Source organism: Tupaia chinensis, unplaced genomic scaffold (assembly GCF_000334495.1).
Source record: "Tupaia chinensis unplaced genomic scaffold, TupChi_1.0 Scaffold146140_1, whole genome shotgun sequence".
Lineage (NCBI taxonomy): Eukaryota > Metazoa > Chordata > Mammalia > Scandentia > Tupaiidae > Tupaia > Tupaia belangeri.
In genome coordinates, this window is record NW_006205995.1 from 2,836,291 (window position 1) to 2,854,139 (window position 17,849).

The window sequence follows — 17,849 nt, forward strand, 5'->3', positions numbered from 1 at the left end:
CGACAGCTCAGTCGCGGGGACTGGAGTCCTGAGGGGACGACGCCTGCTGTTCTAAGTGCTCGGGACTTCTGCCCCGGAGACTTCGCCGCCGGGACCCACGGGTGCACGGCTTCGGGAAAGAAGTTGCGAATTTTGCCAGGTCATCTGCCTGGCCACAGTAAATCTGTGTGTGTAGTGTGATTCGTCGAAGCTCTCCTACCGTGTTGAATCAGCGTGCCTAGCCTCAAGGGTGCATCGTGAAAACTGAAACCGAAGAGTGATACAGGCCTGCTTTGTGTGTGTGTGTGTTTTTTTTTTTTCCCCCCAGTTTAAGCTTGTTTTCAGAATACATAACTCCTGCTTTAAACCTGATTGGACTTTGCGGTGCAGAGACATCTGTTCCAAGGAGGGACAGAGACCACAGTATTTCTGAAGGGGTTTGGGAATGTGCAAGTATTTTAAGTTCTCCCAGCGTTGGTTGACTGTCTCGAGTCAGGCAAGTTACTTTCTCAAGTACGATTTCTATTCGGAAAAAAGTTTGCTGTAGTCCATAAGTGATCCTCGTGAAGTAGTTTGCCATTCCAGATGTAAAGATGCACCCTAATTCATTGTGGAGAAGTTAGTAGTTAGACATCCTTTTTTTTTTTTTTTTCAGCTGGATCATTTTCCATGCAGACCCACTTGGTTTAAATTTCTTCTCACTGACATATTGCCATCAGGTTTGACACTTCAACTTTCAGGCTCAGACTTTGAATTCGGGGAAACTGAAGCCTACTTTATCTGTTTTTAACTGTTTTTCTCTTTCTGTTTTTTTTTTTTTTTCAAGAACAAAAAATCCATTACATGGTAACATGCATTTTAGGCAAGAGTGACATTGTTTTGTATTCCTGCAAATCTTTACTGCCTGGTTTAATAGAAGGCACCTATATTCTTAAATCCACTTCTGTGTTCAGCCTGTTGTGATTTCACACCATGTAACTTCTGGGATATCCCACTGGAGACTCATGCTTTTTTAAAACAGAAATGTCATTCTTGTCCTGCTTTCACCAGATAAGTCAAATCAGGATATCATACAAAACACATTTTAAAGCATATGGGTAGAAAGATTTATTTCGGGACCAGCAGGTGGCGTGGTGGTGGGGGTGTTGAACTTCCACATGGCTGACTGGTTTGAGTCCTGGACCTGGTAGCTTGCTTTCTAACATTTTCTCTGTCTCTGGTGAGTGCCTGAGCCCGATACTAAATTGAAATAATAAGTAAATAAAATAATTACAAAAAATTTATTTCTATATTTTGTTTAGTGGCTTTATTTTTGGAGAGGTTTTTGCTATAGGGCTCGTTTGCTCGTCAGACAGACAGAGAGAGACAGAAAATGAGACATCACCCCCCCAGGGGGAATGGCCACGCCGCAATCCCTTCTCCTTCATTCTCCTCTCGGTATCTTGGGCACGCACGCACGCTCGCATGCACACGCGCCCGGCGTGAGTTTAAGCCACGGGGTCCGGGACTCGAACTGTGGTCAACTACATGGGAGTCCAACAACATAGCCATTATGCTAACTGCTGGTCCCCTGTTTAGTGGCTTTTTAAAGAAAAATTGGAATATAGGGGCATGATGTCACAGACAAGATAATCATGATACCACAGATTGCATAATCTGTGATGCTGGAGACGCAGGAACATTTGGAAACAGAAAAGTGATTAAACTTCATCTTTTAATTTCAGTACATACTTTTAATGATGTACACATGCAAACCGTGAATTCCACATTAGATATGCTTGTGAAAACTTGTGAGTAAATGTAATCTTTGAAGATAGGACACTGTAGGAGCTCCAGATTTAAAAGAAATTTGGTGAACAAAGAGTAGTTTGCATATAGTACCTTTATAGCTCTCTCTGAATCAATGTGGGTTTTTCGCAGTTATACTGTAATAAAACTTAAGGCCATATTAACTTTGGTTTAAAGGTTTTGAAAGGAAGCTAAATTTATTTCCAGTTTCTGTGAACTCTAGTCTGAATCTGTCAATCTGTAGTTCTCTACTGTTCCATCAACAGGAAGCATCTGGTCATTCTTCATGTAATTGTTAGAAAATGCCAGGTGTATTTTTAATGTTTGCTGTTCAAATGAAAAATAGATTGGATCTTGCTTAATTTTATTTGACTTTATTTCCTCCCATCCCCTGATTTTTAAGGAGTCTTTGTGCTAGTCCATAGCACCTAAAGAATGCACTTTTTTTTGGTTTGTTTTTAGCCTTTAAGTACCTGGTAAGTTAGGAATAGCAACAGATAAACATCTCAGGAGGAACTCAGAAATTTTTACATGGAATTTCAAATCATGAGTTCATTTTTGAGGGTTTATGAGGTTTCTTACTCATTCCCTCTTAGAAAGTAGCCTGAGCACATTGATGGGCTCCATTTTTTGTCTTTCACTGTGCAAACATTGAAAAACACAAACAAAACTTTGAAATTCAGGGCAACCTATTTTTCTAATGAGCATCATTTATTCCTTTGTCCCCATGAGTTTCCAACTAATAATCATAATGTTTCTATTGCAGTGATATGTCTACTTTGGGACAACTGTAATTAGTATTATACCTAATTTTTCTGAAGATGTTCCATCAATGCTCTCTAGGAGGTGGATCTGGTACTAGTTGACATTAGTATTATGGCCTGTTTTCCTTGTGTTGGTCAGAGAAGATGCTTTGGTGCAGTCACCTGTCAGTTTAGTCTTGGTGGGCTAATCTTTTTTGGGGGAGAGAGCTGAGTTGGACGTTCTTGATAATACAAGCTGTATATTAACACATTAACCCCCACAGTAGTCATGTGAAGGGAATAGCATTGTTTCCATTTCTCAGTAGAGAAAATGAGGCTGCTTGCCCGAGCTGAGTTTATAATTAGCAATTATAGGCCAGCACTTGAATCTAGCTAGTGTGACTCTTGATCACTATGCCCTAAAACTGAACAACCTAAATGTTGTTAGGGTTCATTGATGATTAGGGTACATCCTAAAGTGGGATACTACCTACCCAGCCATTAAAATGATGAATGCCAAGACATGAAAAGATGTCTTGTTTTATGTAAGTGAAAAAAGTAGATTTAAAAACATGATTCTATTTTGGTAAGAAACAAAAATGTGTTGACATTGGGGAGAACATGTGCCAAATTGTTAAATGGTTATATAAGTTGATTATTTTCTTTTTATCCAATTTTTAAAAATTCTGCAATGGATATGGTTTATTGTGTATTATAATTAAAACAATATTAAGATGTTATTTTTCAATAAAAAGTAAAGATATTAGCATAAACTGAGGAATTTGGATTTTATACTATGTGGTTTATGCACTTCGACTTGAAAATTGCACATAAATGAGAATTTGTGAGTACATAATGTGTTTTGTACCTTTTTACAATGTCACACCTACCACCTTACCATCATCGATTTGCTATTTTTCCGTGCTTTCCTTAAGTTAATGTGTAATATTTAAAATGTATTCATCTTAGTTAGTTGTTCTTGAGTTAATGTGACTTTAGGCAGTTAATCTTTCTGTGCCTCAGTTTTCTCCTTTGCATGGTAGGGATTTTTACACCTACCTTCATGGTGTTCGAGAAGGTTAATTGAGTTAGTGAATATAAAGTTATTAGAATAGTGCCTGATACACAGATCGTGGCTCAGTAAATGTTATGGGATTACCAGTCCACTATTTAAAACCCTTCAGTTTGATAGGTTTAGGAATGAAGAGTTTTTTGGATATAGGCAGGTGATAATGTTATGTAAACTTTCAACAGTCTAGTGCAGTACCCTCTTCAAACATGTTACTATTTCTGAGCAAAATGTATGAATGTTTACACTAAATGGGATGAAGACTATAAATAGCTTCACGTCAGTTCAGGTAAGGTTTTACTACCAAGTGAGTTATGAATTTTCAGAGCTCTTTTCAGATTTTGAAACTGCAGATAAGGAATCTATAGCCTATTCAGTTTTGAGGTCTGTTTTATTTTAATATTAAAACTTTTTGTGGTATTGTGTAGCATGGTGCTATGTAACATTATAATGCATGGTAAATTCAGAGTTCAAAAATGAAAATAACAGAATGTCCACTTTCATATCCTCTGATTAAAAAACATGTTAAGCTGAATACTGTTATTCTATTTTAAAAAGTATGCTAAATCCACTGATGCTACGATTCTATTACATAATTTAGAATTTTTTTTTTTCTAGAAGATGCTGGAGAGTTTCTCTAACCCAGTTAGTTTGTTGCCATCTCATTATTCTTGAATCGCTGCTACTTACCGTGGTTTACTCTAGTAATGATTATTTAAAGGGGGCACGAGTAGAGGCCACTGTGATACCTTTAACATGCCCTCTCATTCTGTAGCTGTGGAGACAGGTGGTTACTTACTGTAGGTCATAAAACTAATTATAGTACTTGACTTGAAATTAAGTTAATTTCTTTTCATGATAAAGCTTTTAGACATGCAGCCCTTCTGACTCTCTTATCCTTTGTATCACAACACCTATCATGTGTCCAAATAGTGGAAAGATATTTAAGTACTATGGTATATAAGTGAATGATGTAAAATAATTTCCTTATATCCTCTATAACTTGCATGAACTCTGAGTTTTTGTCTATGTAGTTACTCTTTCTATGTTCTTTTATTCGTTCTGTTTGCAGGGACCCTTACTTTCCCTTAGTGTTAGTCTGAATCTGTGTTCTTCAAAATTTGTGTGCAACATTTAAAAATTTTTTTTCTAGAGGGTATGTGTTCTCCCTGGAGGGAGGGAGGGAGAGAGAGAGAGAGAGAGAGAGAGAAAGAGAGAGAAAGAGAAGAGAAGTTTGAAAGTACCCCTTGCATGGGGGATGGTTTTGCCACAGTTCCTTTTCCATTTCTCCTTTTGGGATTTTGGGTATGCATGCATACATACCGGTATTTTCTTTTTCTTTCTTTCTTTCTTTTTTTTTTTTTTTGAGAGATTTTTGCTATAGGGGGCGTGCGCGCTTGCCAGAGACAGAGACAGAGAGACAGAAAGCAAGAAATCACCCCCCAGGGGGGATGGCCACACTGCAATCTCTTCTCCTCCATTCGCCTCTCGAGATCTTGGGCACATGTGCCCACACGCCCGGAGTGAGTTTTAAGCCACCGGGTCTAGGACTACATGCGAGTCCAGCGACATAGCCATTACGCTAACTGTTGGTCCCCATACCAGTGTGTTTTTAAGCCTTCGGATCTGAAACGCAAACCAAGCTGTTGGCCATGTGAAATCCTGCTGTCTTAACCACCATGCCACTAGCCTACTCCTCCTTGCCTTTTAAGTTTTTTTCTTTCATGAGAGAGAGCAGACAGACAGACAGGTACCTGACAGTATCTAGTCATGCTATGATCCCACCAGCCAGGACCACAGGTATGTGCAGGCACACCCACTGTGTTCAGGTCAACCTAAGATCTGAACCTGGGCGTCCCATGTAGCTTGAATATCATGTAGCAACTCTGTACCAACTGCACCACCTTAGCAGGGTCCATATGTTAAAATCTTCTGAAATACAATAGGAGGAGAAGATCTTTGGAAGGTGATTGATAATGAGCGTGGAGCCCTCCAGAATGGGATTTGTGCCCTTATAAAAGAGGACTGACAGAGTTTGTTTGCCCCTTCTACCATGTGAGGTCATCAGGAAAAGACTGCAGTCCAGAAGCTGTTCCTTACCAGACACAATCTCCCAGTGCCTTGATCTTGGACTTCAGCACCTTCTAGAACTGTCAGGAATGGTTTTCTGTTTGTGAACCCAGGTTATGATACTTCATTATAGCAGCCCAAATCGACTAAAACATTTACTTACTCTAATATGTATGAGGGGACTTCAAAAGCTTTGTGGAAATAACATAATTAAATAGTTCATTCTGGTGCAAAAAAACTTTAAAATCCATATATAGTTTTTTTTTTTTTTCATAGATCTTCCATGAACTTTTTAAAGACTCCTGATATTAGATGTAACCTGAACTTTGACATCAGTCACTTCTTTCATATTTTACTGGGCTCCTGGTGTCGTGTCACTTCTTTCCAACATTTTTTTTTTTTTTTTTAATTCATAGGTCACAGCACACCTGTGAAGGAAGGTGAATAATTATGGAGATTTCTTGACTATTATAAATTTATGCTGAACATTTCCAAATGGACCCTTGATACTTCTTGGCTATCATTTTTATTGATCTCATATTTTTCTGTTTCATATTTCTTTTCTAATGCTTACTTAACTGAAAAAGTACAAGTTTGTACCTTTTTTTGTTGTCACCATGACAAATACCTAGTCTAATTCTCTTTCATCTAATTTCATAAAATGAATGGAAGAGGACTCTTATTTCTCCCAGAAATCTTTCTGCCACACTTTCTGTTCAGCTTGATCATTTTCCTCTCTACTTTTAAATGTATGGACTTCTAAATTTTGGGAGAAAATAAAATCAACTTTGATGAACTGTTACTATTCTTTTAATCTGTCTGCCTCATTTCTCTTTTTAAGTGTCTGTCTTCCGTGAATGAGCTGGATAAAGAGACTATGACCCACCTCAGCCTCATTCAGTCCAGGATCATGGGCACATACATGTCTAGTATACTGAGGGAAGTCATTGGATGTGAACTTGGAACCTTCCTTGTCTGGCCTTCACTATTTAAAAAATGTTAAGAGTGGGGTTCCTATTTTTGCCCTCAATCCTTTTACTATTTCTTCCCTAATTTACTGCAGTTATTCATATTTTTGGAATAACAGTGTTGCCTCAAAGGCCATCCTTGTTACCAGTATTGGCTTTATTCTGTTTTATTCAGCAGTATGTGTTTATTACTGTTGATATCCACCAAGGCTTCCTAACTTTTCTTGTTTCTTTGCTCTTAATGTTAGTATGGCATCCTTTTCCTTTCTGATGACTACTTTTCTGTTGTCTTTGTTGCTTCATGATCCTCTTACTACTGTTATTCCTGTCAGTACTTGGCCTTGCATTCTTTCGCATCGTCTTCTCTCAAATAGTTATTTTATATACTGATTCCCAAATGTGCTGCCATGTTTATAGCTCCAGTAGTTTAGTGGATGTTTAGAAGTCTCAAGGAATTTCCATCACTTGCTACCAGTTTTTCTTTCTAAGTTTCATCATCATCATACTTAAATCTTGAAGTATTCTCTAAAGCATGGTTCTTTTTTCTTACATTCTTCAATCATTTTAGTTCCTTACATTATTCTTTACCAAATCTCACTTTGTCCTGGGATTCTGCATTGCCTATTATTTGCCCTTTTTTTTTTAATTTAAAGAAGAATTTGTTTAATTTTAATTAAACAAATTTTAATTATTTGTTTATTATTTTAAAATTTGTGACAGGGCATGTACCCTCACCAGAGAGAGACAGACAGAGAGAGGGAGGGAAAATGAGAGAGCAAGCCACCAGGTCAGGGACTTGAACCTCAGTCGTCCATGTGGGAGTCCTGCACCTCAACCACCAAGCCACATGCTGACCCTTTATTTGCCCTTTCTAATTTTAGATGGTCTTTCCTTGATTCCATTGTGTGTATGGCTACCAGAATAATTCTCCTAAAATTTTTCTGGAACTCTTTGCTACTAAACTATAAGCCTGAGGTGAGAACTTGCACTGTTGACCTTTGCACTCTCCAGTGTGCCAAGCAACGTGAATTGACCTAGTGCTGAATAAATGTTTGAATGGATCACTTTGGCTCCGAACTCCCAGTTTTCTGCAGGATACAGTCCAAATTCTACTTTCTGACTTTGAAACTTTTTCATGTTACATTCTCCTTGTTCAACCTGTTCCTTACTCCTTAATATTATTAAGCTGGCATTTCATCTACATTATACCATGCTCAGGCACAACTCCTGTGTTCTTTGGCTTTTTTCAGGCCTGTTAAAGCATATTCAGGAATGTTTGCCCTGTGCCAGGTACTGTTCTGATTTCTGGTATTGTAGTAATAAAAGACAAAGTCCTTGTTTTCTTGGCACTGACTTTTGGGGGAAGGAACACAGTAAGCACATGTAGGAGGTAACCAGTAGAATGAAAAGCAGCAAAACTAGGTAAAGGGGATAAAGTGCTGGGTTGTAGTTGCTATTTTAGGTAGTAAGGAAGGCTGCTGTTTCTGAGCGTCCTGGAGTGAGGGAGCAGGCCATACAGTTGTGTAAGTGAAAAACTTTCTAGGCAGGGAGGACATCGTAAGGCCCTAAGGTGGAAACCTGTGTAGACCGAAGAATTACCAAGACTCATGCTGCTAAAGCAGAGTGACTAAGGCAGAATGATAGATGAACCAGAGAGGTAGTGAGGAGCCAGATTATACTTCAAATGTTAAGTCTTTCATCAAAGCCTACATGTTTGTTTATTAAATCTCTGAAGACTGGATGGTGGCACAGTGGTCAAAATGTGACACTGTAAACCTTCCCACATAGGAAGGTTCTGGGTTGCATTTGGTGACCTTCCTGAGTATGCTTGGCACTTGCATGCCTGTGATTTAGGGCTTGTTGAGGCTGGAAATTGATCCCACATCAAAACCCTTTTGTGGGTGCTATCTCTGTGTCTCTCACATAGAAGAAATAAATGAACTTAAAAAAATTTTTTTAAACCTCTGAACCCATAACAACTATAGAAGTAGATTTCAAATTATAGTTATTATTAGTTTTTAGGTTTTTGCCACAGGGCACATGTGCTTGCCAGAGAGAGAGAAAATGAGAAATCATCCCTCAGGGGAGATAGTCTTGCTGCAGTCCCTTCTCCAGTCTTATCTTTCCTTCTCCATTCTTGTCTTAGGATTTGGGGCCTGCTCACGCATGTTCCCAGTATGATATTCAAGCCACTGGTTTGAGACCAGAACTGTAGTCAGCCATGTGGGACTATGGGAATCTAGTACCTTAAACACCATGACACCTGCGTTTTCAAATTAGTTTTCATTTTAACCCACAGTAAGAAATGTGTGTAGGGACCAACAGATGGCATAGTGGTTATGTCGTTGTACTCCCATGTGGTTGACAGTGGTTCAAGTCCTGGACCTAGCAACTTAAAACTCATGCCATGTGTGTGTGCCCAAAATCCTGAGGAGAATGGAGGAGAAGGGGTTGCGGCATGGCTGTCCCCCTGGGGAATGATTTTTTTGTTTTCTATCTTTTTCTGTCTCTGGCAAGTGCACGGACCCTGTAGCAAAGATATCTCTCTCTACTCACTCTAAAAATAAAAATAAAGAAATATGTATATATGTGCATACACATAGTGTGATAACTGCATTTGATATATATTGATATTTGGAATATTGACCTTACCCACTAAAATGATTTTACAGTCTGTAATAAGTCATGGTCCACAGTTTGAAAAGGAATGCTCTATGGTTTATACCCACTTAAAAAAAAGGGCCAGAAGGTATCATGGTGGGTAAAGCAGCTGGATGCCACATGGCTGACTGCTGTTTGAGTCCTGGATACGTGTGTGTGTGTGTGTGTGTGTGTGTGTGTGTGTGTATGTGTGTGTGTGTCTCTCTCTCAAATCCTCAGATGAGAATGGAGAAGGGATTGTGGTGTGTACCCCCAGGGGGGTTTCTCTCTCTCTTGTTGCTGTAGTGAGCAAATGTGCCCTATAGCAAATTAAAAAACAAAAACAAACACTGAACCAAAAACTGCTTTGTTATAATCCACACATTCTTTCAGATTATAACATATTTCTGGTTAAAGAATATCTTCAGATTTTTTTGTATGCAGGTTTATAGTGCTTATGATAGAAACAAATAGAGGAATTGTTTAATTTGGCAAACATCTATTGAGTAGTGTGCTAAAGTAACTGCTAGATTCTAAAATATATGTAGGAATAAGGTAACCCAGGCCCACCTGTAGTTGTGCAGGCAGCAGCTTTCTAACCTACAGTGCTGGAAGCCACATGGCTGACCACAAGTTCAGATTCCAAATCTACCAACTTGAAACACATGGATGCTCAAGATCGTGACTAGCTGGAAGGCTGATGGAAGGCTAGAGGAAGGGGATCACAGTGTGACAAAATCATTAGGAATGCCTGTCTCTGTCTATCTCAAGTACTCTTGTGTGCCCTTTGTCTCTCTCACTTATTTTTGTCACTCTCATTTATTTTAGTAAATAATCTTTTAAAAAAGAGAGGAAGGGAACACCCTATCTAAATTACTGAGATTATGGGAGAGGAGAGTTTGTAAGAAAAACCCAAAAAAAACCAAAAACCCAAAACCTTTGTAATGTGATTGAATCTGTATAATGGGAGTATGTTCAGGGCGCAGTGAGATAATATAGTGATTAATTCAGTCTAGCAGGTGGCATGGAGGTTAAGGTGGCTAGATCTGCTGACTGCATGGTTCAAGTCCGGGCCCCAAGAAACACGCTGGGCATGTGCATATCTGCCCATTATCCTGAGTGGAGAATAGAGAAGGGATTGTGGCATGGCCATTGCCCTTGGAGGGTGATTTCTCACTTTCTGTCTTTCTCTGGTGAACACATGAGCCCTATGGCAAAAACTTAAAAAAGTCAACATAAATAAATAGATTTCTCTTTGTCAAAATGGTCAAGTGGAGCTTATTTTGTAGGGAGAATAGGAATACTTGGTCAGGTAATTGGAGTAAGGCAAAGAGAGTCAGAATAACATCAGGGAGCAGTATGAGGCAGAATAGTCCATACAGGTCATTATGGTTAACTCTATTGTTAAAAAAGTATAAATCCAAGGGGGAAATGGTGAGTAAATGAGGCTGTAGTGGTGCACAGGCCAGACCCTTAAAGAGGTGAGATGTGTTGGAGTTAAGACCAAGAAATATAATCTTGGCTCAGCTTAGGTGGTACAGTCTGTGCATTACTGGATTGCAGTGCTGGAAGCCACATGGCTGGCCATGGATTCAGATCCTCATACTAGTCTACCTGAAATTCACTCATATGCCTGTGTTCAAGATCCTGATGATCTAGGGACCAGCAGTTAGTGTAATGGCTATGTCGCTGGCCTCCCATTTAGTCGACCACGGTTCGAGTCCCGGAACTGGGGGGTTCAACTCGCCCCGGGCGCGTGTGCGTGTGTGCCCAGGATCCCGAGAGGAGAATGGAGGAGCAGGGATTGCGGTGTGGTCATTCCCCGGGGTGATTTCTTGCTTTCTTTCTGTCTCTCTGTCTCTGTCTGTCTGGCAAGCGCACGCGCCCTATAGCAAAAACCTCTCCGAAAAAAAAAAAGATCCTGATGATCTAGAGAGTTGGAGGAAGAGGACTACAGCATGTCCAGACCTTGTCTAAAGTGCTTCATTTTCTTTCACTGGTGCACACTCCATCATAAATTAAAAGGAAGACAAGGGCCAGCGGATGGTGTGGAGGTTAAGGCACTGGATTGCACATGGCTGACTTTGTGGTTCAAGTCCCGACCTGGCAGCTTGAACATCAATCAGGCTTGGGTGCATGTGCATGTATGTCTAAAATCCAAGAGGAGAATCTAGCAGAAGGGATTGCAGCATTCTCATCTCTCCTTGGAGGGGGGGGTGATTTCTCACTTTCTCTCTCTCCCTTTTTGCCCTCCCTCATTCTTGCTTGGTGAGGGCATTTGCCCTACAGTAATTAAAACAACTAAAAGGAAAAAGAACAGATATGTAATCTCATTAATAATTTTTTTTTTTTGAGAGGTTTTTGCTATGGGACACGTGCGCTCACCAGACAGAGAGAGACAGACAGAAAACGAGAAATCACCCCCCAGGGGGGATGGCCACGCCACAATCCCTTCTCCTCCGTTCTCCTCTCGGGATCTTGGGCACGTACGCAAACGTGCCTGGTGTGAGTTTTAAGCCACTGGGTCTGGGACGTGAACCGTGGTCAACTACATGGTAGTTCAGCGACATAGCCATTATGCTAACTGCTGGTCCCTCATTAGTAATTTAAGAGAGATGCATATTAAACAAGGTTAGCCATCATATAGGCAAAAACTAGAAGATTTGGTAATTTTACAATTAGCTATATTGTGAGAAAATAGTAACTTACGAATTACCATTGGAAGCATACATTGGTATAGCTAGTTAGGGGATGTGCAGATTTGTAGTATAAATTTAAGATGCTTATTCCCAACAAGTCTGTCCATTTTTTGCACTAGAGGAGGACTTGCATGTCTCCATAATGAGGCAAGTACAAGTGTGTTCACTGCAACATTGTTTAAAATAATGATGAACTGGAAGAATAAGTAAAAATGGCTATAAATAGGGAGATGACCAAGTAAATTGGTATATTCATACAGTGGAATAGTATAGCAGTTTAAAAAATGAATAAATTACTTGTACTACTGAGTGATAAATTGTAGAACAACATATACAGAATGCTAGCACTTATGTATATACGGAAAAAGTTGCCAAACAAATACTATATTTTGGAAGAGGAGTACATATATATATGTACATGAAAATATTGTCTGGCAGGATTAATATTAAACCAATACTAGTGCTTAATTCTTAGGTGATGGGTAGAAGGTTGAGTTTTGGGAGTAGAGATAGGGAAGGGTGATCATGGGGCACATTAGGCATTTCAGTAATGTCTAAAAACGGTGGTGCAATAGTAATGCAAGCGACTTTTCATGGGAAAGTTCCTTTTGTTGTCTCAGGACCTCCTGTTAGATGCCAGGTGCACATGCACATGGTCTGAGATGGATGAGGCTGGAGGTGGATCTGGTATGGAGGCCCTGTTGGGGTGTCCCCTTTCTTTATGATGGAAGAAATACATTTAAAAAAAATGTTAAAAAGAAAAATACTGGAAGCATACCCATAAACCTAGCTGTGACTGGTTTAGATGAGAGCAGGGGTGGAGGGTGGAGTAGTGAGTGTAAATGTGTCCATTGAGACTTTTCACCTTAAATATGTGTGTGTGTGTCTACATACACATTTCTTTATTTGGATTTTTGAACAATATGAAAAAATAAAGAGGGCCAGCAGGTGGTGTGGTGATTAAGGTGCTGGATTCCCACATGACTGACTGCAGTTTGGATTCCGGACCTGGTGGTTTGCTTTCTTACTTTCCCTCTTTTCTCTCTGTGTGTGTCTCTGGTAAGCACACGTGGTCTCTAACAAATTAAAAAAAAAAAATTAAAACGAAAAAGAGAAGCAAATGAGAAGTAGACCTTATGGGACTTGATGACCAAACTCTCTTAGTTTATTTGGGGTATCCTTTTATGACACTAGATATCGTCCCTGCTATATCTTTCTGCAATTTCATTTCTTTTAAGCAATGTCCCTCCATTCCTACCCCACATTCTTTTCCAGCATCCAATAGTCATTTTATATCTCTTTACTTCTGAGGTCATTGTTTTCCAGTCTCCACATATGAGGGAGAACACATGGTGTTCCTCTGTGCCTGGCTTATTTCACTTAACATAATGTCTTCTAAACTCAACTATTTAACCTCAGATGACCGGATTTTGTTTTTCTTAATGGCTGCATGGTATTTAGTTGCAGGTGTATGTGTGTGTGTGTCTGTCACATTTTCTTTATCTTTTTGTTGTTAGACACTTAGGTTGTTTCCATATCTGTGCTATTCTGAATAGTGCTGCTATAAACACAGGGGTGAAGATATCTTTATGACACACTTACTCTTTTGGATATATGCCTAGTAGTAGGATTGCTAGATCATATGGCGGTTCTGTTTTTAGTTTCTTTTTTTTTTAATTGCTAGAGGGTTCATGTGCTTGCCCGAGAGAGAGAGAACTCCCCACTGGGGCATGGTCACACTGCAGTTCCTTCTTTCTCCACTTCTTCATCCTGTCAGGATTTGAGGCATACACATATGCTTGGCATGTTTTCCAAACTGCTACAGCTGGGATTTGAACTATGGTTGGCCATGTGGGATCCAGCTCCTTCAGCTAGTAGATGACCAGACAAGCCCTTATTTTTTAATTTCTCCAGGATTCTCCATACTGTTTTTCATTGTGACTGGACTAATTTGCATTCTCTGGGGCCTCTTATAAGGATGTTAATTCCATTTATGAGGGCAGGGCTCTTATAACTAATCATTTGCCAAGGCCCCACCTCCTAATATTACCTTGGGGTTAGATCTAAGCATATGAATCTTTTTGGAGCCCAAATATTCATACTTTAACTTCAGCATTATATAGAAGTTGAGAGAGAGAGAAGAGTTGAGGATGGCTCCCAGATTTCTCTACTGGGGGGTAAAGAGAATAATAGCATTATCAGGGAATGCAGGAGGAAGATTAGGTTTTAATATGTGTATGGTAAGTTCTGGTCAAGCTAATTGACAAATACTACTTTTCAGTTTAATATGAATGAGTATAATTTAGATGCTTTGCAAGTGAAACTCTTGGGTCTATCTTAAACATGAATGTTAAATAATCATAGTACTTTTTATTGTTAGGATTATAGATATTGTAGGTTTGTAGAGAACAGTAATGTCATAATCATATAGTCATAATAGGGACACTGGTGTGTACAAATAGAATGTAAATAGAAAATGTTACCTGATAAATATATAATTTATGGGAAGTAGGAACTGAACTTATTAGCATAGTTCCAATGTTTTGTTTGTTTGTTTAGGATTTTGCTGTAGGGCACATGAGTTTGCCAGAGACAGAAAGTGAGAACTCACCCTCTGGGGGGAGTGCCATGCCACAGTCCTTTCTCCTGCATTCTTCTCTCAGGATTTTGGCAACGTGTATGTGCATGGTTTTCTTTTCTTTTTAAATTATTTAACTTTATTTATTTTAATTTGATTAGAGAGGGACAAAGTGAGACAGACAGAGGGAAAGTGAGAAAGCAAGCTGCCAGGTTCGGGACTTGAACCATGGCTGGCCATGTCGGAGTCCAGCGCCCTTAACCACCTGCAAGCTGCCACGTCCAGGACTCAAACCGTAGTCAGCCATGTGTGAGTCCAGCTCCTTAACTACCATACCATCTGCTGGCCCCAGCATGGTTCCAATTCAGTGACGCCTTTTGGTGTCTTAAATTCAAGGAAACAAAAATAATTTTGAATAAGGAAGTAATCTTTAGTTTGGGGTGGATGAGATTATCCTATAATGTTTAAAACTGAGGTATAGGGAAGTTTATAATAGACTGTAAAAGTATCTTGTTTGTCCTACATTTAGGAGTAACTGTAAAAGAGCTTTAACTCAAAGGAGACAAGGAGTTACAACATGCTGGGTGGTGCCTAAAACAAACTTTTGATATAATTTGGGGTTTTAAAATTTTTTTTGAATGAGATATACTTTAGCATCTGAATTTTGAGGCTCTAATGTATCCACACTGCTTTAATCTGATTTTTATTTGGCTAAAGTAAATATAAATAAACAAACAAAAAGAGAGCATTGATGAAGCATGTGCATGCCAAGACTTGCAAGTACATTTAGTAGTTCTTTTCTGGATTTATGTTAATAAGGATTTGGGTGGAGAAAAGTAATGAAAAAAGTCTGCAAAGTAAATCTTGTTTGAGATTTAAAAATTTTAACCATTGGAACCAGCAGTTAGCATAATGACTACGTCGCTGGACTGTCATGTAGTCCACCGCGGTTCGTGTCCCGGACCCGGTGGCTTAAAACTCACGCTGGGCGCGTGTGCGTGCGTGCCCCAGATCCCGAGAGGATAACAGAGGAGAAGGGATTGTGGCGTGGCCATCCCTCCTGGGGAGTGATTTCTCACTTTCTGTTTGTCTGTCTGTTTGTCTGGCGAGCCCATGCACCCTATAGCAAAAACCTCTCCAGAAATTTTTTTCTAACCATTTATGTCTGAAGAGATGACATTTTGCTGGTAATACCATGTTGGGGTTAGATTTCAAAATTTACTTTTAGAGCTGATAGGTGGAGTGGTGCTTAAAGTGCTGGACTCCCACATGGCTGACTATGGTTAAAGTCCTGGCTCTGGTGGCTTGCTTTCTTACTCTCTCTCTGTCTCTTTCTAGTCAAATTGATAATAATAATAATAGAAATATTAAATAAATAATAATTTTTTTAGAGATTTTTGCTATAGGGCATGTATGCTTTCTGGAGAGACAGGGATAGATAGACAGAAAGCAATAAAGTAAGAAATCACCCCTCGGGGGGATGGCCACACCACAATCCCTTCTCTATTCTCTTGGGATTTTGGGCGCATGCACACGTGCCTGGTGTGAATTTAAGCTGCTGGGTCTGGGACTTGAACTGCAGTCTACTATGTGAGAGTCCAGCAATGTAGCCATTATACCATCTGCTGGTCCCAGTAAGTATTTTTTTAAAACTTACTTTTAAAAATTGCAAATGACATTATATATAAAAATCTCATAATAATTGGAGTTGGTCTTGTTTAAGTCATGGTGAAAATGGGATGAGACTCTGTTGTATCATTTCTTTTTTAAGAGTTTTTTTGTTTTAGTGTGTGTGTGCTTGCAGTTGTAGGGATAGGGAGACAGACAGTGAGAGGGAAAGTGAGAAATCATCCCATCAGGGGGAATGGCTACACAGTAACCTCTTTTCCATTCTCTTCCTGGAATCTTAGGCATGTACACACATGTGTGCCTGGCATGAGTTTCAAGCCACTGGGTCCAGGACTTGAACCGTGGTCAGCCATGTGGGAGTCCAGCGATATAACTGTTCTGCCATCTGCTGCCCCCCTGTTCTATCATTTCTAACCTGTACTTACTTATTTACTTACTGCTTTTTGTAGTGTTGAAGTCTTCTGGAGCTTTGGGAAATAAAGTGAAGGAAATGCTAGGTTGGGCTGAGCTAAATAGGTTTAGATACCTTACCTTTTATGTATCTTTGATGTGTCCTGTTGAGTAAACAGGCATAAACTCAACTGGATGATAATAACACATTGTATAGAAATTTACTCAAGAAACAATTAATTTAGTTTTTAATCAGGGGTGAGTTTGGTTCCATTTGACTATTTTTTTTTTAAATTTGGCAGAGGGCATGGGCCCTTCCTCGAGAGAAACAAAAAAACAAAGTGAGGAAACTCCCCCCCCCCCCAGTGGGGTATGGTCATGTTGCAATCCCTCCTCCATTTCTCCTTTTTGAATTTTGGGGACATTCACACACACCCGGCATGTTTCTCAAGCCACTGGGTCGGGATTTGAACTGCCTATTTGGCCATGTGGGATCCAGCCACCTTAAGCACCATACCCGTGGCTGGCCTGGCTCCATGGGATATTTGGCAGTATTTAGAGACTTTTTTTGATGTCATAAAATAGGGGCAGAGCAGTATGGTGCTATGCAGCGTGCTCTCTTAATGGGTAGAGGCGAGGAAGGCTGCTAATTATCCTGTAATCCATGACAGTTCCACAACAAAGAGCTCCTGGCCCAAAATGTCATTGGTTAGTTGAATACTAACTATGTGTGCATCACTGAGTATAAAAGACAGTAAGAAATAAACCTTACTTTTACCCACAAGAAACTTAGAACCTAATGAAAGCATCTCATCTCAAACTTAAGTCTGCAGCCAAATTCTTTAACAACTATCCCACTCTGCCATTTTTATCTCAGTAAATAACTCCACTTTTCACCAAGTTGTACAGTCCAAAAACTTGGGTCCCATCATTGATTCCTCCTTTTTCCTATATACCAACATCATCAGGAAGGTCTGTCAGCTCTACTTCCAAATACATTTTGCTTCTGAGTAATGTTTCTGGGTATCCTTCCATGCGTAATAAAATTTATGAAACACCACTTTAAAAAAGCTTTGAAGATCTGGGAAAATAGAGGAATCTAGTAAGCCAATTCTGGAAGAAAGTCTAAAGTAAGAGACGTTAACAGAATAGCTGGACAATTGACCACCTTTACCTTGAGCATGTTTGCTGATATCAAGAAATTTAGGTTTCTGTTCATCAGCTTTATGGGGAAAGACAGGTCAATATTTAAAACACAGAGAACACCTAATATACAGTGTTTTATAAGACATCTTT

At 39.5% G+C, this 17,849-nt stretch overlaps 1 protein-coding gene across 6 annotated transcripts in view; it reads left to right on the top strand.

The window, feature by feature from the left end:
• GABPB1 (GA binding protein transcription factor subunit beta 1) overlaps positions 1-17,849 on the top strand; it is a 72,972-nt gene that overhangs the window by 1,593 nt on the left and 53,530 nt on the right. Inside the window, exon 1 of one of the 6 annotated variants that reach the window (XM_027768412.1) lies at positions 7-698. The exons of 3 other annotated variants lie outside the window; for them this stretch is intronic. Coding sequence is in view for 2 of the 3 variants with exons in the window: in XM_006168761.3 (XP_006168823.2) it covers positions 425-475 (51 nt within the window). In the remaining variant the exon portion in view is untranslated. Of the gene's footprint in view, positions 1-6; positions 699-3,746; positions 3,869-17,849 lie in introns of those variants that run through there. 2 more of the 6 variants (XM_006168761.3, XM_006168762.3) reach the window with 2 other exon arrangements.